Genomic DNA, 19644 nt, shown 5'->3' with positions numbered 1-19644 from the left:
GGTTTAACATTGTTGAGACACCCGAGACCTTATAAATTGCAATGGTTGAATGAGAGTGGCGAGGTGAGGGTGAATCAAAGAGTGTTAATTAATTTGTCAATTGGGAGTTATAAGGGCGAGTTAGTGTGTGATGTGGTGCCAATGCAAGCGGGATATATTTTATTGGGTCGACCATGGCAATACGATAGGAAGGCTATGCATGATGGGTACAAAAATCGATATAGTTTCATTAAGGATGGAAGGACCATTACTCTTGTGCCATTAACACCGGCGCAAGTCTATGAGGACCAATTAAAATTGAGAAGTGAGGAAGAGAGGAGAGCAAAAGAGTTAGAAAAATGAGAGCAAATAGTGAGTTGGAGAAAAAGAGAGAAAATGTTGAGATAGTCATTAGAGAGAAAAAGGGAGAGCAATCACAAGAGAGAAAAGAAAGAGAGTGCCCCGAGAGAAGAGAGAAAACACGAGCGAATTTCTTTGCAAAAGAGAGTGATTTGAGGAGGGCGGTAGTTGAGAGGAAAGAGATGATCTTGTTCGTTTATAAGGAATCACTCCTCAATTTTGAGGAAACTAACCCACCCCTCCCTAGTTTGGCTAAGTCTTTGTTGCAGGAATTTGACGATATATTTTCGGAGGATGCACCAAGTGGATTGTCGCCTATTCGAGGCAATGAACATCAAATTGACTTCATACCCGGAGCTGTCATTCCAAATCGACCGGCTTATCGAAGTAATCCCGAGGAGACTAAGGAGCTTCAAAGGCAAGTGGAGGATACGTGAGGGAAAGCATGAGTCCTTGTGAGGGAAAGCATGAGTCCTTGTGCGGTACCGGTTTTGCTTGTACCAAAAAAGGATGGAACAGGGCGAATATGCGTAGATTGTAGGGCTATCAACAGCATAACGGTAAAGTATCGTCACCATAGACCTAGGTTAGATGACATGCTTGATGAATTACATGGTGCTTGCATATTTCCTAAAATTGATTTAAAAAGCGGGTATCATCAAATTCGTATGCGGGAGGGTGATGAATGGAAAATGGCTTTTAAAAGTAAATATGATTTATATGAATGGTTGGTTATGCCGTTTGGACTCACAAATGCACCTAACACTTTTATGCGTTTAATGAATCATGTTTTACGTGCTTTTATAGGAAAATTTGTTGTGGTTTATTTTGACGACATCTTAATCTATAGCAAAAACCTAGGAGAGCATTTGGAACATTTAAAATGTGTGCTAATTGTTTTAAGAAAGGAACAACTCTATGCTAATCTTAAGAAATGCACATTTTGTATGGATAGAGTTATATTTCTTGGATTTGTGGTTAGTGCTAATGGGGTAGAAGTAGACGGTGAAAAGATAAAAGCTAGTAGAGATTGGCCGACACCTAAAAGCATAACGGAAGTTAGGAATTTTCATGGTTTGGCTAGTTTTTATAGGCGATTTGTGAAGGATTTTAGCACTATCACCGCACCACTCACGGAAGTAGTTAAAAAGAGTGTAGGTTTTCATTAGGGTGATGAACAGGAGCTTGCATTTAATACTATTAAAGGTAGATTGTGTGAAGCACCTGTTTTGGCATTACCTAACTTTGATAAAACATTCGAGATTGAGTGTGATGCATCAGGAATAGGGATTGGAGTAATTTTAATGCAGGATCGGAGGCCTATTGCATACTTTAGCGAGAAATTGAGTGGAGCTGCTTTAAATTATCTTACATATGACAAAGAACTTTATGCACTCGTTCGAGCTTTGGAGACTTGGCAACATTATCTATGGCCGAAGGTGTTTGTAATACACACCGATCATGAGTCACTAAAGCACTTGCGGGGACAAGGTAAATTGAACAAGAGGCATGCACGGTGGATGGAATTCATTGAGACTTTTCCATACGTCATTCGGTATAAACAAGGTAAGGAAAATGTGGTAGCGGATGCGTTGTCGCGAAGGTACGTATTGCTAACTACTCTTGATTCTAAGTTACTTGGGTTTGAACATATTAAGAAATTGTATGAAAAAAAATTGTATGAAAAAGATGTTGAATTTTCGGATATTTATTTGTCATGCGTAAAAGGGGCGGTTGATAGGTTCTTTAGGCATGAGGGGTATTTATTTCGGGAAAATAGGTTATGTGTTCCTAATTGTTCTATTCGGGAGTTGTTAGTAAGGGAGAGATATAGTGGTGGATTGATGGGACACTTTGGGGTTCAAAAGACTTTAGATATATTGAAGGAGCATTTTTATTGGCCTAAGATGAAAAGTGATGTTGAGCGAATTTGTAGTCGATGCATAGGTTGTAAAAAGGCTAAATCTAAGGTTTTACCATAAGGGGTGTACACACTTTTACCTACACCTAGTGAGCCTTGGGTTGATAGCTCGATGGACTTTGTTTTGGGTTTACCTAGGATTAAGAGAGGTCGGGATTCTATTTTTGTGGTTGTAGATAGGTTCAGAAAATGGCACATTTTATACCATGTCACAAATCTGACGATGCCACGAACATTGCTGACTTATTCTTTAAAAAGATTGTGCATTTACATGGAGTTCCTAGAAGTATAGTGTCGGATCGGGCTATCAAAATTTTGAGTCACTTTTGGAGAGTTTTGTGGGATAAGTTAGGCACTAAGTTACTATTTTTCACAACTTGTCACCCACAAACAGATGGGCAAACGGAGGTAGTGAATATGACTATGACACAATTGTTACGCACAGTAATCAGTAAAAATTTGAAGAGTTGGGAGGAGTGTCTACCATTTGTTGAATTTGCATACAATCGACCTGTTCACTCTACTACGTCATATTCTCCATTTGAAATTGTATATGGTTTTAATCCACTAACTCCTTTGGATTTAATTCCTTTACCTATGAATGAACGTGGTAGTTTAGATGGCAAAAAGAAAGCGAAATTGGTTAAGTCACTCCATGAAAAGGTAAAAGCGCAAATTGAAAACAAAAGTAAGTTGGTTGCATCGCAGGCGAACAAAGGTGAAAGCGCGTGGCATTCGAGCCAGGAGATTGGGTTTGGGTGCACCTTAGGAAAGAGCGGTTTCCGGAGCAAAGAAAGTCCAAGTTGCAACCGAGGGGCGATGGTCCATTTCAAGTGATTGAAAAGATAAACGACAATGCTTACAAGTTGGACCTTCCAGGTGAGTACAATGTTTTGGCTACTTTTAATGTATCTGATCTCTCTCTGTTTGATGCAGGTTCAGATTCGAGGAAGAATCCTTTTGAAGAGGAAGGGGATGATATGATCCAGGAGTCGAGCCTGATGAAGGCAAGTGTGAGACGAGACCCGTTGATAGTCGATGGTGGACCAATGACGCGATCAAGGGCAAAGCAAGTGAAACAAGCGATGAGATTGCTCGTTCAAGAAACCATTGATGGAACCATGTTCGGGACTCAAAATGGAGCAACTTTCACGTTCGGGTCGAAGGTCGAATCAACTTGGATCAATTTGTTATCAAGCGACGAAAGCGGAAGCTGAAGACAACACCATGCGGTTGCACAGGCAAAACCACATGCGGCCACATACATGCATACCGAAAACCAAAAGTGCAATTTCAGTTGAACCATGCGATCGCATGGATTTACACCATGCGGGCGCATAGGCCAAAAAATTTGGCGAATTTTCCAATTTTGGCAATTTTTCATATTTTGTTAGATTTTGATTCTTTTCCATATTTTGGAGATTATACTCGACTTTTGCACGATTTTTACCTAGTTTTTAGGTTTAGTATAAATAGGAGTTTCCATTTAATTGTTAAAAACCTTTGACATCATTGATATTGAATTAAAAGTGAGACGTATTGTCTTCTCTTCATCGTTCTTCATTGAACAATTTCGAACTTATCAAGTGTTAACTTGTGGCATTCAAACAATCGGATTTAATTCTTGGATTGCGTGATCAAGGGGTCTTTCAAGCGTCGTTCTTGTTGAGTTTTTTGGTTCGACTTCTTTTGGATTAATCCTAAACTCTTGGATTAATTTGGCTTTCTTGGGTTCGTCAATTTCGTTGTGGGTTTCGTAGTCAACGTTGCTATGGGAATCGCATCAGGTTCCGTCACAGATTCTTACAATTATTGAGGCATCTCCAGTGGCTCCCATTGAGATGATTGGATCCGAAACCCATATAAGATTGATTCAACTCAAGAAAGCCAAGAAATCAAAGTTTAGAGTTTGATCCAAAAATATTGAACCAAAGAACCAACATAATCCCCGATAATATGTTAATCCCATGATCATAAGACTCAAGAATTTTACCTTAATTGTTTGAGTGCCACAAGAAATAAATATTGATAAGTTTGAAAAATTAGTTCAATAAAGAACAAAGATTGAAAGCAAAATATTCCTCTCAATGATATCTCTTAAAATTTAATTGTCTTTACAATAAAAAGATGAGTTCTATTTATAGGGAACTCAATAAACACTAGTTGACACGAAGTTCGAGTCTAAAAATACTAAAAGATACCAAAAATATAGTTTAACATAACTAGGAGACTACATGAAATTTGAAATGATTTGTGTCCAGATTGTACTATGTGGTCACATAGTACTAATGGATGCGGTCACATAGATAACTTAAATTGCCTTTTTAATTTTCTACATGAAGCTATGCAGTTGTATAGCTTTAATAACTATGCGGTCGTATAGTTAATTCGTCAGCCCTTCGTCTATTGCTTGAATCATGTTGTACCAACTTGTTTTTTTTCTTTCGAGCCCAACATGAAACTTGTTTTCTTGCTTGCCATGATCAATGTTTTGTCTACTGTGGCTTGAGCAAGTAGCCCTCCACTTTTTTAACCCTCTTCGCTCACGACCTAATCATAGGACATTCTTCAATAATCAATGAATCTTTGCCCGAACTTGCCTTCGTTCTATGGATCACATCATCCTTATCCTCTTCGAAAGGATTCAACCTCGAATCTGTACCTACATTAAAGAGAGGAAGATCAGAGACATTAATAGTAGCCGAAATATTATACTCATCAGGAAGATCTAGTTTGTAGGCATTGTCATCAATCCTTCTAAGGACATGTTCTTCATTCTTTTGTTTACTTGAGAATCATAGTGCTTGTTCTTCTTCTCAATTTGCAATCTTATATTTTCATGGAGTGATTTCACTAAGTTGGCCTTCTTCTTTCCATCTAAGCTACCTCTTTCATCAACAAGTAAATGAATTAAATCTAAAGGTGTTAGTGGATTTAAATCATATACATGTTCAAAAGGTATAAAAGAAGTAGTAGAATACATAGCCCTATTATATGTAAATTCAATGAACGATAAGAACTCTTTCCAACTCTCCAAATTCTTATTAACTATAGTGTGTAACAATTGTGTCATGGTCCTATTAACAACCTCAGTTTACCCATCGATTTGTGGGTGACAAGTAGTAGAAAAAAGTAACTTGGTGTCCAACTTGTTTCACAAAATCCTCCAAAAGTGACTAAGGAATTTAACATTCCTATTCGATACAATGCTCCTAGGAATCCCATGTAAATGTACTACTTTCTTAAAGAATAGATCCGCAATATTAATGACATTATCAATTTCAGGATATGGAATGAAATGTGACATCTTACCAAATCTATCTACCACCACATATATAGAACATTTTTCTTTCTTAGTCCTAGGTAAACCCAATACAAACTCCATAGATATATCAACCTAAGGTTCACTAGGAACAGATAACGGTGTATACAAGCTTTAAGGTAAAACTTTAGACTTAGCATTTTTACAAGTGATGCATCTATCACAAAACCAATCAATATCAATTTTCATCTTAGGTCAATAAAAATGTTCATCTAGTATCTCTAAGGTCTTCTTTACCCCAAAATGACCCATCAAATCTCCACTATTTATTTCTCTTATTAACAATTCTCTCATTGAACATTTAGCAACACACAACTTGTTTGCTCGAAATAAGTAACCATCATGTCTAAAGAATATATCCATAGCCCCTTTATCACATGATTTGTATATATTAAAAAAGGCCGAATCAATAGCATGCATTTTCTTAACATATTCGAATCCTAGCAATTCAGCACTAAAGGAAATTATAAATACATACCTCATTGACAAGGCATCTGCCACCACATTTTTCTTTACCTTGTTACATCAAATAACATATGAAAATGCCTCAATGAACTCCATCCACCTTGCATGCCTCTTGTTAATGCTTCAAGGACTCCTGGTCAGTGTGAATCACATATTCCTTTGGCCATAGGTAGTGCTGCCATGTTTTCAATATTCGAACAAGTGCACACTATTCCTTGTCATATGTAGGATAATTGAAAGTTGTTCCACTTAGTTTTTCGCTGAAGTAAGCTATTGGCCTTCTATCTCGCATTAAAACAGCTCCAATACCTATTTTTGAGGCATCATATTCAATCTCAAAAGTTTTATTAAAGTTATGAAGTGCTAAAATCAGTGCCTTGAACAACGTATTTTTAGTAGTGTTAAATGCATGCTCTTGTTTACGCCCCATTGAAATCCTACACTTTTTTGACAACTTTCGTGAGTGGTGTGGTAATTGTGTTAAAGTCTTTAACAAAATGCCTATAGAAACTAGCCAAACCATTCACCTCAGTTATGCTTTTAGGAGTTGACCATTCCTTGATAGCCTTGATTTTCTCTTTATCTACTTCTATTCCCCCTTGCACTAACAACATATCGAAGAAAAATAACTTTTTTCATGCAAAATGTACACTTTTTAAAATTAGAGTAAAGTTGTTCTTGTTTTGAGACTACAGGTACACATCTTTAATGTCCTTTATGCTCATTTAAGTTCTTACTATATACCAAGATATCATCAAAGTAAACCACTACGAATTTACCTATGAATGCACATAAAACATTATTCATTAATGGCATAAATGTACAAGGTGCATTAATAAGTCCAAATGGATGACTAACCACTTATATAACCCATATTTAGTTTTAAAGGCGATTTTCTATTTATCTCATTCCCTTATCCGAATTTGGTGATAACTACTTTTAAGATCCATTTTACTAAATATGCATGAGCGATGTAATTCATTTAATATATCATCTAACCTAGGATTATGATGATGATATTTTACCGTTATATTATTGATGGCCTGACAATCTACACATATCTTACATGTTCCACTTTCTTCGGCACAAGTAACATTGGTAAGGCATATGGACTCGTACTCTTCCTCATATACCCCTTGCTCATTAATTCCTTCACTTACCTTTGAAATTTCTTAGTCTCATCGAGATTACTTTGGTAAACCAGTCAGTTTGGAATGATAGCTCTAGGTACGAAGTTAATTTGATGTTTAATACCTCGAATAGTGGTAACTTATTAGGCATGTCTTCTGAAAACATGTCTTCAAATTCTTGCAACAAAAAAGTGACCAAACTACGGAGGGGTGTGTTAGATTTATCAAGATTGAGGAGTGACTCCTTATAAACCAACAAGATCATAGGTTGTCCCTCAACTACTGCACTCTTCAATTCACTCTCTTTTACAAAGAAATTTACTTTCGACTTTTCTATCCTCTCGAAAACTATTTTTCTTTTCTTTCCTGTGGCTCTACTATTTTTCTCACTGCTAGTCACCTCACTTTTTTCTCTCTCGCTCTCTATTTCTCTCAATCTTTTTTCTTCCTCACTTTTTCAATTTGATCGGGTCTTCATACACTTGTGCTGATGTTAATGGTGTAAGAATAATAGATTTTTCATCATTGGTAAAAGCTATATCTATTTTTTTTGTACCCAACATGCATCACTTTCCTACATATTGCCATGACCTTCCTAACAAAATATGCCCCACATATATATGAAATAATACTTTCACACATCACTTTATCATGATATCTCCCAATTGGGAAACTCATCAATACCCTCCTATTCACCTTAACCTCTCTACATTCATTCAACCGTTGCAATTTGTAAAGCTTAGGATGCATTTAAATGGTTAATCCTAATTTCTCAACATGTGTTGTGCTAGCCACATTAGTACAATTACCTCCATCAATAATCATGCTACATACCTTGTCGTCGATATTGCACCTCACATGAAATATGTTCTCCTTTTATTGCTACAAGTCATCATCTTTGATTTGATCACGAAGAGCTCGCTTCATAACCAGTAGCTCACCCATGCCATACTCCAACTTCTCACCATCACTAGCTTCTTCCAATTCCGGCATATCTTCATAGTCATCTTTACTATCACTCTTCACCTCTCAATTGTATCTCAAAATCATTGCCCTTCTGTTTGGACATTGAGAAGCAATGTGTCTCGATCCCAAGTACCTAAACCATTTGATATCTCGACTCCTAGATGGTTGGGATTCTTCCTTGGATGTGCCCTTGCTAGCAATTTCCTCTTTCCCTTTGGTGGTTCAATTATGCTCTTCAAAACAGTCCCGTCTCCCTTGTTGTTATCCCATATTGATTTTCAAAAAGGACAAGAACCCAAAGAACTTGATGGATTCTAGTTGTCCCCTTCCTATAGTTGCCTCTCTACCTTCATAGCTATATCTAGCATGTCCTCCATCTCCACATAATATTGTAGTTCTACCACATGAGCTATCTTCCTATTCAAATATTCAAAAATCAAGCCATGGTGGCCTTCCTATCCTCCTCAACATTCGTTCTTACCATAGCAATCTCCATCTGCTTATGATAAGCTTCCACACTCTTAGAACCTAGTAGAGGTTTCACAATTTTTGATGAAGCTCCCTATAGTAAGGATTAGGCATGAACCTCTTTCTCATGATAACCTTCAATTCTTCCCATGTATTACCAACATAGTTGCCGGCAATATGTTGACCCAGTGATCATAAGACTCAAGAATTTCACTCGAATTGTTTGAACACTACAAGAAATAAATATTGATAACTTCCAAAAATTAGTTCAATGAAGAACAAGGATTGAAAGCAAAATATGTCTCTCAATGATATCTCTCAAAAGTTAAAGTTGAGTCCCATTTATAGAGAACTTAATAAACCTTAGTTGACATGAAATTTAAGTCTAAAAATAGTAAAAGATACCAAAAAATAAAGTTTTAATATAAATAGGAGATTATGCGAAATTTAAAAAAATTCGTGTCCAGATTGTACTATGCAGCCGTATAGTACTTATGGATGCAATCACATAGATCACTTAAATTGCCTCTTTGACATTTTGCATGAAGCTATGTGGTCACATAGTTAACTTGGTCAGCCCTCCGTCCATTGCTTGATTCACGTTGAACCAACTTGCTTTTTTTTTTTTTGAGTCCAACATGAAACTTATTTCCTTACTTGCCTTGATCAATGTTTCGTCCACCGTGGCTTGAGCAATTAGTTCCATTGCTTCTTTAACTCTCTTCGCTCGCGACCTAGTCATAGGACCTTTTTCAACGATCAATGGATCTTTGCTTGGACTTGCCTTCATTGCCTTTGTTCCATAGATCACATCGATATCTCTCTCAAAGGAATGCTGGGCAATAATGGTATTGACAAGTCCACTATCAAGTTGATGTTGATTGATCATTTCAATAGGCAACAATATATAAAGTTAAGGTCCATTATGAGATCTTTAATTGAGGACTTGGTCTTTTGCTTAGTAGGCGATAAATCAAAGTCTACCTCCTCCAAGACTTGTACTCCTATACCTCCACTGATTCCTATCATCACGGTTTCGATTTCGGATAAGATGAATGCATATGAGTCTGGATAATGTGAACACGTAAATTCAAAGTAACATAGATGGTTTGGTCTTGGGAGATTGCATAGAAAACTATGAGGTCGATGTACATAAGACCTAAAGCATCAGTATTTTGATCGACACACAGGGGAATGTTGCGCGGATGGTCCATTTGCACTAGTTGGGCCCCATGCCTTAGGCGGAGCCCTTCACTAGTGGGTGACCCCTACTGTTCAGATTTTTATGATAAAGACATGTATTAGACTAAAGTAGTGGTGGCAATGGGCTGAGCTGAGCTGAGCTAGCTTGAGACCATTACCCATGAGTTCGGCTCATCTATTACCCTTCACTAGCAAGTAACCTCAACTATTTAGACTTTTATGATCAGGACATGTATTAGACCAAAGTAGTGATGGCAATGGGCCGAACTGAACCAACTCAAGCCCATTAAGCTCATGGTTCATCAAATACAAGCTAAGTGTATGTCAAAGGCCAAGCCGAACTTGGCCAATGAGCTCGTGGTTCGTAGGCCAGAGCCGAGCCAAGCTTGGCCTACAAGCTGAATTTTTTTTTGTGTAACCCTTCTACTAGGCTACAATTATCTCGACAATTGAAATACTGATGTTATTTCTTTTCGTTAGATTAATATATTGAATGTATAGAATTTATATGATGTTTGATTTGAATAATTGAATTGTATGAATATGAAATTATAAAGTTGAAGAAGTAAAATGTAGAAATAATAAATTGAATTAAGGGCCTGTTTGATACATGCCTTTTCCATGGAAAATGAAATTATTTTCCATCCAAATGTGTTGTTTGATAGATAAAATTTTCCACGGAATTCATTTTCCACCCTACCCCCATCTGACCCAAATTCTTGGTTTTTAAGGAAAATGTTTTCCTTTGGTTTTGGTGAGAAAGTGTTTTCCAATTTTTTTTTATTTTTATTATTTTTTTTGGGCAATGAAAACAAATTCTATCCATAATTACAACAAATTCTATCCTTTTAATTGATAATTTTCATGAAAAACAAAGTCAAACGAACACAAAAAGATCCAAAATTTCAACATTTTCTAGTGAAAAATTATACTAATCAAATACATTTAATTGACAGTTCCCAATAAAACAAGTTCTAGGCAATTCAATTTTCTGAAATTCGTTTTTTTCCACCCACATTTCATTCTTACAATCAAACGGACCTTAAGATTTGAAATTGATATGAATTTTTCTTTTAAAATTATATTTTGGACCCTCCTTCTCTTATCCGAACTTGGACCTCCTACTTATTTTTAAGTAGATGGAGTTAAAATTGTACACGATCTTGCCCCCATTTGGCTCCCATTATTTCATATTATAATTTTTTTTAATCTTATTTTCTACCTCATAATTTTTCATAAAATAATATTATATGTAAATCAAAAATATTTTCTTCTTTTTCAACCATACATTCTAAAAAAAAAACACTATTCCAAAAACAATAATACCAAATACTTGGGGGTCAAACGAGACCCTAATTACCTGTGCAACTTTTTACAGGTACTGTCATTGATGATACTTGGATTTTGAGGAAATGGATTCTTCACTTTCAAAGGCTTGATTTTTAAAATAAATAATCAATTTTTTTTTTTGTTAAAGATTTAGACCCGTCTTAGAAAAAGACTCGAAGCAATTGAGATTTGAAAATTTGAAATTAGATTTGAATTCTTTTAATATTTTCTGAAAACCCTCTTTCTTTTATATAACTTTTTTTATTAATACTTTCCCATAAATACGAAGTCAATGATATACACTACCATATTTTTTAAATCACTAATTAACTGATTCTTAGTTCTAAGAAAATAATTAATGATATCACTGTGAAGAGTGTTTCTACTTATCCCTTTGCACTATGATTGAAGATATTCTTTCACGAGTGTTGTGAAATGCTCATTGTCTACTATGCTTAGCAACAACTCCACATTGACGACGAACATCGCCATTCCATCATGAGTTCTTTCCTCCAAGTACATTCACATACTTAGTGTTGAAAAACCGCTACTAGAAGGAATACCAAAGGCTAGTTGTGTTTGAGATTGACCAACAAGTTCATGTTTGGCAGTACATTTGGCGTAGTGACAGTTGAGGTGAGTAGCACCAATATGTTTTTGTCATGTTAATCACATTTGACAATATTTACACCTCATAGCCGTCGATTCTGTCGATTGTATAAGTGGTTGAAATCAATTTAAAATGCTCCCAATACTTTGCAGCTTCTTTCCTTTTCACTTCTCTCTTGTATCGAGATTTCACAGTTCAGCTTCATCGACATCTTCATCTATGTCATCTAAATCAATTTAATTAATACTTCCAAGTGCATCATCAAAGTACAATCCAGGTAAATCATCGGGGAGGGGGACGTCGTCCAGACCAACAAATTAATTGAAAAATTGAGATTGTGACATCATAGATGATTGGCCACTGAACAAGCCTTCAAAAATCATGATAATTCATTTGTATTATATAACATAAACATAGAATTAGACTGTAGTGTAGAAAATAAAGATGAAATGTATAATTTGAATAATGCATAATGTAGAAAATGAATTAAGAGAATGAATATCTGTGTATCTAATATAATTCTAGAGAGTAGAAGAATTTTTCGATAATTGAATAATCAAGGATTTATCATAGAATGTAGAGATTGTAAAGAGATTGTTGAATTTATTGTGAAAAAAATGATGAAATTTTTTGAAGTATTTATAGAAGAAAACAAAAATAAAGATTTAGGGACTGTTGGGAGGCCAATGATCTCTTTTTTAAAGTTTGTCACTGTTTTTCAAATGATCACAAACTTTAAAAAGTGACCAAACGATCACTGTTAAAGGTGAGCATACCCACAAGCCAGAGCCAGTGCTTGGGCTCGTCTCACCCATGGGTTGAGCTTTTTTGAGCCTACGAGTTACTAGGCTTGATTGCCACCACTGGACCAAATACTTGAATCCATTCTATGTATCACAAAATGGTATACCCTCATGAAAGCACTTTGTTTGTTTAATTTATTTATTGTATTTACTATTTCATTTATTTTGAGATTATTGTTGTACTTTATCTTTGTGGGAAGTCAGGTCTATGCCTCACCCATTTATTTTTCTTTCGTTATTATGATATAGAATAACCACACTAGTGGTCTTTTGTCCCCTTCGCTTAGTTTTTTAAAATGAATGCAAATAATAACGAAATTTAGTGAATAGTAACTCTTATTTTCAAAACTAGAATTTTAATATATTTTTAATTCTTCAACTTTGTTAATCTATTCTTACTAGTTTTGAAACCTGAATATATAATTACACAACGGAAGCAAGAATATAATTTAGGAAAATGGTTTCATTCGGAAGTATTGGATCACTTTGTACAAATCAGCATGAAGATTAGTTGTTAGAATTTCATCAGGTATCGATGGTTTGGTTGAAGAGGCCTTGAGAAAGTCTAAAGATGGACCAAGAAGAAAAAGTCGCTGCATTTTGGCTTCCTCCGTGCTCATCTTCTGCTCAAGAGCTCAAAATAGGGAGTCAGGTGTTCGCTGCACATGAGCTTGGCACTCAAGCTTTGGAGGCACCGCTTGAGTGTCGGTGAATTTTGATCCAAGCCTGTTTCACAATTTTGATGAATTTTAAGATACCCATTCCATCTAAAACACTATAATTAGTGTTGTATATATACTCCACGACTTGTTGGCTCTTCATAGCATTAGAAAACATTAGATTTGGTTGAGAGCATCAAACTTTGTAATAACAATCCAAATTTTGATTCTTAGTAAATTCTCCTCCTTTGCCCGTAACAAATCTGTCACTAGGTTATAACAATTGGCTTAATTTGTAACAAGTGGTGTAGAGCCAAGGTTTAACAATTTTCTAGGAGAATCAATTTTGTTTCATATTAGAGTGGTGTTTGATAAACTCAGAATGGGGTTTGATTGTTTCGGGATGGCAAGTATGAAGTTTGATGTCCGCTTTTAGATCGCAACACCAGATTTTTATTGCAGATTTATGCTTTGATGCTGGAGAAGAAGTAACATAAGGATTGGGTTGTATAAAAGGGGCAGATAATGTCTCAGTTATATGTTTTGGAAGGTTCAACGGTCACGTTTGATGCAACTGTCATCAAATTGAAAAAAAAGATATATTAGACCTCAGGAGAGGTTCAATGAGGTTGAATTGGTTTCTTATGCTTTGATAAGCATTGACTTACATGGCATTAGTTGTGATCTTGTTGCTCGTGGTGATAATTAGAGAAAATTTGGTAAATCTGATGGAGTTAGTTGTGATCTTGATGGTCTTGTTGCTCGTGCTTATAATCTCGAGCAAATTTGATACCCAAGGTAATCCTGCTGATAAACAGTGTTTGGATTCAATTGACATTTTGTTGAGTTTGCACTTAAGGGCTTTTATAGAAGATGTGGAGAATTTTGTTAGAGAAGTTTTGGTAGAGAGCTTTGTTGGAAGATTTTGTTGAAGAGTTGAGTTCTATTCCTTGCAGTGAAATTCATCTCTAGGTAGAGAATTCTTGTTGGAAATTGGAGTTTTAATCCTTGTAGCAGAATTTGTGTGAAGGTGGATAATTGTTATAATTTGGGTGTGACACGAATTCTATTAAAAATTTAATTAGGAGTTCTATTGGGAGTTGGTAGCATGACTTGAATAAGTCTTGAAATAATCCAAGACAGATAAGGAGAAGGTTGCTCTTTTTTAAAATAGTTTTTTCTCTATTATTCCAAATACTCTATTATTTGTTAGACTTAGTAGACAAGGATTACCCCTTATATTAGACTCTTCAATGTATTATATTATCCTAGTGTATTAGGGAATCTTTGATTATTAATATGTGGTGTATAGCATATATTGAGATTGACAATTGTCCAACTTATTAGTTTGGTCTAGAGAAATTATTTGTAATCCTTCTTTATTCTTTATTAATGAATTACCCTATTGTTGTCCATAGTTTTTCCTGTCTTGAATTTCCACGTAAATCTTGTGTTCCTGTTATTATTATTTTCTTGTTGCCTATATCTCGTGGTATCAGATCTATCATTGGGTAATTACAATTGACTTAATTTCTAACAGCAGTAATTTAACTACAAGATAGTAGGTACTATAATTGGCATTCTTGTAATCGGTTTAATCGTGATTGAGAATTTTTTTGGCCTTTCTATAGCTTGCTTCTCGTTTCCAACCATTTGTTCGTTTTAGATGATTTATGCACAGCTACACCAATGAGCGGACATATTTCTTTGATTGAAACGTATAACTACGAGAGGACACATTATAGTGAAGTGTGTGATGGCCGAACTTAACTTTCATTTGAACATTGTATACAGCGTGTGTAACAGTACGAAAAATGATGATTCAACAGGCAAATGAGTGGGAAATCAAAGTGATACACAAATCTGTGATAGATGTTTTTAACAATGTGTTTCATTCTTTATTTTTGGATAACATAATATAAGCACGGTTTTAAAGCTTTTTCATAGTAAACTAAAGAGTAGTACTCTTTAACTCTTCAAGCCCTGTATAGTACAACAGCATTATAGTGAAGTGTGTGATGGCCGAACTTAACTTTCATTTGAACATTGTATACAGCGTGTGTAACAGTACGAAAAATGATGATTCAACAGGCAAATGAGTGGGAAATCAAAGTGATACACAAATCTGTGATAGATGTTTTTAACAATGTGTTTCATTCTTTATTTTTGGATAACATAATATAAGCACGGTTTTAAAGCTTTTTCATAGTAAACTAAAGAGTAGTACTCTTTAACTCTTCAAGCCCTGTATAGTACAACAGCTGCAATCTTTCCAGTGCTAGAAACTCGAGAGACCAACAGATAATTGATCTCCAACCCCAATGAAGCACTGACTTATTTTCAATACCTTACTTTTACAACTTGATAAGATACTTATCCTTTAGAGACAATCCCAGACTTCAGCGCGGCTGTGCTTAGGTTCCAACTATGTATAACACCAGGACCAATGGATAATAATAGATGAAATAGTAGACGCGGCAGTTTGATAATCCTATGAAACAGAGAGGAATAAGGAGCACTGCGAGTGCAATGACATAGATAGTGCCCATGAACAACACAACGTTAGCAAGCCAACTGAGTTTGCTCACTACAAGGTACACTCCTGCCATGAATGCTATAGACATCATGGCAAGGGCTATTCCGAGTAGTGGAACAGCCAATTTTAAGGCAACATGCTTGGAATTAGTATCTCCCAGCTGTGTCCATAAGAGGATAACAGCAACAATGATGGAGCTGTACATTGCCAATATGTCACAAATCACAAATTCCTGAAACTTCACTTTTTCCAACATGGTCGCGATGCCTTGTTCTGGATTTGTATTGTTATAGCCACCGGGAATGGTGAATCCAGCAGTAAATGTCACTGTTGCAACAACGGTTGCCATCAGCAGAATTACATTGATCTTATCGTTCCAACGTTCCTTTTCTGTCTGGTTCCCTACCCTGAAACTTATACCACTGAAATTCTTTGTTTGACGTGCTTGTGGGGCACGAATAACTCTTAGGGCCATCCATGTTAGCTGCTGCATTTATAAATTGACTAGCGCATTTTAATACGTATTAAATAGTATGTGTCGGTTTTTGTCTATGAAAAGGGATTACCTTCTGAAACGATGCCATTTCTGGTTCAATATGTTCTGCAGCAATGTCAAGCACTGTCTGATAGTTATTGTTTACCAGCTCAATAATCACTCTTTCATCCCTTATTAGAGTGTGTACCAACTTGGGATACCCACAAATCGTTGCCAAATGCAAAGGTGTATTTCCGTCTGCATCTTTTTCGTTAATAAGCTTCTCCAGCTCTGGCATTTTGAGCATAAAGTCCACAATTTTGTAGTTTCCACTTCTGGCCGCAATATGAAGTATGTTTTGTCCACGCGTAGCCAGTAGTTCTCGTGTATCTGGGCGATTTTGAAGAATCAATTTGATTATGTCGATGAAGCCTTTCTGGGATGCCGAATGAATGGGGAAGAATCCTCGTTTGTCTTTCTGGTAAGCCAAGTAATGATGTTTGCTCAATAAGAAGTTTACTCCATCCTTATATTCGGTGCATACAGCGACATGAAGAGGATTCTTTCCATTCCCACTTCTTGACTGGAAGGAGGATTGGTACCTTTCCCACAGTAAGTTTAGAACATCTCAAAAAAAAAAAAAAAAGGGAGACTCTTTAGCATTCTCGATGACTGAAAAAGAACAAGAGAGGACAAAAGAGAGGTTTCGCTCTTTTAACTTACCGATGTTTCTACCAAGGATTGCAGCAAAAACTGGTGACTTGTTTTCGGTTTTTCCACCAACATTGTAATTCCCCACAGGATTTTCTAATAGGAGCTTGGCAATGGTGACAAATCCCGCTTCCGCAGCCAGATACAGCAGAGATTTGCCTGCCTTGTTATGCGAATACTCCATATTTAGGTTCTTCTCGATTAAAATTCGAGCCACTTCCTCATGGCTAAATATCAAAGCTTCATGTAGAGCCGTATTGCCTTTTTCATTCTTTTCTCCTAAGCCACCTTCTTTGTATTCTGAATGAATTAATATCTGCACCATCAGTAAATCTCCAGCTCTGGCTGCAATATGGAGTGCGGTATCCCCTCTCGCATTCTTGTCAGCAACCAAGAAAGTTAAATCCTTGCAAATAAGTTTAACAATTTCGTGATGCCCAAAGCTCGTTGCTATATGCAGAACTGTCGTCTTTTGAGGCCCGAGTTGGACACAGGTAGCTGGTGGATCGTGATGCCTATCGACCGTCACATGTTCCATTGCCCTCACGAATTCAAGTATGTCACCGCCTGTTGTCGCCCTGTATAGCTTGGGGTCCATTGTGTCTGCAGTCTCATAACTCTCCTCAACTTCTTCTGACAACCCAGGATACTTAGGCACAGACATTTGTGACTCAATGCTTTCTCAACCTTCTTTACTAACATGAACTACTTAATTTATATTAGCACTTGTATGATACAGGTACTTTCTGAGAAATTGAACAAGTAGTTTCAGCTTCACTTCACATTTTTATTTTTTAAGTCAATCTTAAATTGACGAAAATTAATAAGATAAAACTCTTAATCATATGGGACTAATTTCATCCACCTAAGTACACTAAGTTTTGAATTTAAGAGGAATCTTCTATAACATAAGATACAACTACTGTGATGCCATACTTGATTAATTAAATAAGGATGAATTCTCTCCGCGGTTCCTGAAATTTCAGTTAAATCTCATTGTTACACCGAACTTCAATTTAGTTTCAAATTTCACCACTCATTCACACATCATCACGTCATGCCCAAAATTGATTGAAATTGCTTAGTTGGTGACATAGAGTAATTGATGCTACGTGGCACCTTAAAAATAAATAAATAATAAATTAATTTCAAATTTCATCACTCTGTCACATATCATCCCCAAATTGACGAAATTGCTTAGTTGGCATCCATATAGGTACTAACACATTACTTAGCACCCTAAAAAAGAAGTGCTAAAAGGAGGGTTATAATATTTTCTTTAGATTCAAAAAATTACAGATGACATGAAATAATGGTAAACTCACATGGTACATAATGAATGTGGAAGATCCATTGCAGTATAGCTATCAAATAGGAAATTTTCTTCAATTTGGAAGATTTTAAGTAACACAACATAGTGAAATTTAAAACTAAATGAAGTTTATAACTTTAGACAAATTAGTTACAAAATAAAGTTTTGTGACTCTATTGAGGTTTTGTTGAAAATTCAGTAACCACCAATCAGGGGCGGACCCAGACCATTTGAACTGTGGGGTCAAAATTTTTTTTTTCGAACAACGTATAATGAAAAAAAAGGAAAAATCAGTTGTTTACTGTTCATATTCGATATGTGCACTTTGGGAAGAAATCGTTGGATTATATGATGTATTTATGGACTAAATAATGGATATGGACCATGTGATATGGATATAGATTTAGAATTTAGACTTTTTGAGGCAGAAAATTAAGTTTTCAGCACAAAAAAAAAAAAAAAAAATCAGAAAACTGTGGGGTCATTTGACCCCACATGACCCCATGTGGGTCCGCCCGTGCCACCAATGAAATTTAACTATTATATGATTCTTTGTCCTCTTACTATAGTCTAATTTAAAGTTTAGTTTAATATAAAACTGTTTCTTAAATAAGTATTTCTCAACTGAGTGCAAGTCTAGAAAGCAGGACTAACATACCAATTATGCAACATAATGGCCTAATGTAGTCAAAGACGCGTTTTATAGGAAATTACCTTATATTTCCTGTTAAAAAATGATTGGTACCAGTTCTTTCTAATTTGTGGTCCCCTCTTTGCAGGATGTGGTCATGCATGATCTATATTTTTTTCATTTGAAATACAAGGAACTTGTACCTTTGCTTAAATTTCACATTATTTTCAATTTTATTTAATGTTAAACATAGTGAGATTGGGTCCGGGAGATGGTGAAGTCAAGAAGAAATTATAATTAATGGAAAAATCATTTTTGATGGGGTGCTAAAATACAATTTGTGGATAGAGATGGCAAAAGCCCCATCCTGGTTTGTTTTGCATTTTTCTCCAGATGGGAGCTAAGATTCCTTGCTTCATTGAATTTAGATCTTGTCTTGATTATATTTTATTGTCGACCTCAATTTTTGTATGGAGATGTGGCCAACAAATCCCGACTCCTCTTATGTCTACGCAAGCCTTGCTCTTGCATATTTGGATAAACCATAAGTCATACACGGTCTTCTCCAGTGGTGCAGGAGATGGCCGTGAGCGCTATGACTGTGAAGTCAGTCAATGTATATATGTTTGTGCATGAGACGTTCTTAGAATGTAAGCCACTAAGTGTTAAGGAGTCAGACTCGAGATTGTATAGAAAAATATGAGAGCAAGTTTATAGTTTGAGTATATAAAGTTGCATTACCTTTAAATAACACTAAATGTAAG

At 35.8% G+C, this 19644-nt stretch overlaps 3 protein-coding genes across 4 annotated transcripts; all 3 read right to left on the bottom strand.

Annotated features, from left to right (window-relative positions):
* Nucleotides 1–5777: 5777 nt before the first annotated feature.
* Nucleotides 5778–6661, bottom strand: LOC111388607. The gene is made up of 3 exons (XM_023013363.1): nucleotides 6568–6661; nucleotides 6257–6356; nucleotides 5778–6036 (listed from the first exon to the last, which is right to left on the bottom strand). The coding sequence occupies exons 1-3, from the start codon at nucleotides 6659–6661 to the stop codon at nucleotides 5778–5780; spliced, it is 453 nt and encodes a 150-aa protein (XP_022869131.1).
* A 91-nt stretch (nucleotides 6662–6752) lies between these two features.
* On the bottom strand, nucleotides 6753–8170 carry LOC111388606. The gene is made up of 5 exons (XM_023013361.1): nucleotides 8064–8170; nucleotides 7734–7883; nucleotides 7302–7629; nucleotides 6985–7207; nucleotides 6753–6826 (listed from the first exon to the last, which is right to left on the bottom strand). The coding sequence occupies exons 1-5, from the start codon at nucleotides 8168–8170 to the stop codon at nucleotides 6753–6755; spliced, it is 882 nt and encodes a 293-aa protein (XP_022869129.1).
* A 7145-nt stretch (nucleotides 8171–15315) lies between these two features.
* On the bottom strand, nucleotides 15316–17772 carry LOC111388615 (protein ACCELERATED CELL DEATH 6-like). Of its 2 annotated transcripts, none has more exons than XM_023013370.1 (3): nucleotides 16950–17772; nucleotides 16318–16853; nucleotides 15316–16235 (listed from the first exon to the last, which is right to left on the bottom strand). In XM_023013370.1, exons 1-3 carry the CDS (start codon nucleotides 17599–17601, stop codon nucleotides 15630–15632), a joined length of 1794 nt encoding a protein of 597 aa, XP_022869138.1. In that variant the 5' UTR covers nucleotides 17602–17772; the 3' UTR covers nucleotides 15316–15629. The 2 variants fall into 2 exon arrangements, with proteins under 2 accessions (XP_022869138.1, XP_022869137.1); XM_023013369.1 differs by having other exon boundaries at nucleotides 15316–16238; nucleotides 16950–17770.
* Nucleotides 17773–19644: the final 1872 nt, after the last annotated feature.

Source organism: Olea europaea, unplaced genomic scaffold (assembly GCF_002742605.1).
Source record: "Olea europaea var. sylvestris unplaced genomic scaffold, O_europaea_v1 scaffold510, whole genome shotgun sequence".
NCBI lineage: Eukaryota > Viridiplantae > Streptophyta > Magnoliopsida > Lamiales > Oleaceae > Olea > Olea europaea.
Note: the sequence above shows the minus strand (reverse complement) of the source record. Positions and strands in the feature narration are given on the sequence as shown.

What these genes read in the sequence shown, in the direction of transcription:
- LOC111388607 (XM_023013363.1), bottom strand. Translation starts at nt 6,661, where the DNA reads ATGTTGTTAGTGCAAGGGGGAATAGAAGTAGATAAAGAGAAAATCAAG. An exon ending in AAGCATAACTGAGGTGAATG is followed by an intron (nt 6,357 to 6,567) that starts GTTTGGCTAGTT and finishes CCTCAAAAATAG; the next exon opens with GTATTGGAGCTGTTTTAATG. An exon ending in CCTACATATGACAAGGAATA is followed by an intron (nt 6,037 to 6,256) that starts GTGTGCACTTGT and finishes AATTTCCTTTAG; the next exon opens with TGCTGAATTGCTAGGATTCG.
- LOC111388606 (XM_023013361.1), bottom strand. Translation starts at nt 8,170, where the DNA reads ATGCCGGAATTGGAAGAAGCTAGTGATGGTGAGAAGTTGGAGTATGGC. An exon ending in CAAATCAAAGATGATGACTT is followed by an intron (nt 7,884 to 8,063) that starts GTAGCAATAAAA and finishes GAATGAATGTAG; the next exon opens with AGAGGTTAAGGTGAATAGGA. An exon ending in AGGAAAGTGATGCATGTTGG is followed by an intron (nt 7,630 to 7,733) that starts GTACAAAAAAAA and finishes AAATTGAAAAAG; the next exon opens with TGAGGAAGAAAAAAGATTGA.
- LOC111388615 (XM_023013369.1), bottom strand. Translation starts at nt 17,601, where the DNA reads ATGTCTGTGCCTAAGTATCCTGGGTTGTCAGAAGAAGTTGAGGAGAGT. An exon ending in AATCCTTGGTAGAAACATCG is followed by an intron (nt 16,854 to 16,949) that starts GTAAGTTAAAAG and finishes TTTTTTTTTGAG; the next exon opens with ATGTTCTAAACTTACTGTGG. An exon ending in AAATGGCATCGTTTCAGAAG is followed by an intron (nt 16,239 to 16,317) that starts GTAATCCCTTTT and finishes TTATAAATGCAG; the next exon opens with CAGCTAACATGGATGGCCCT.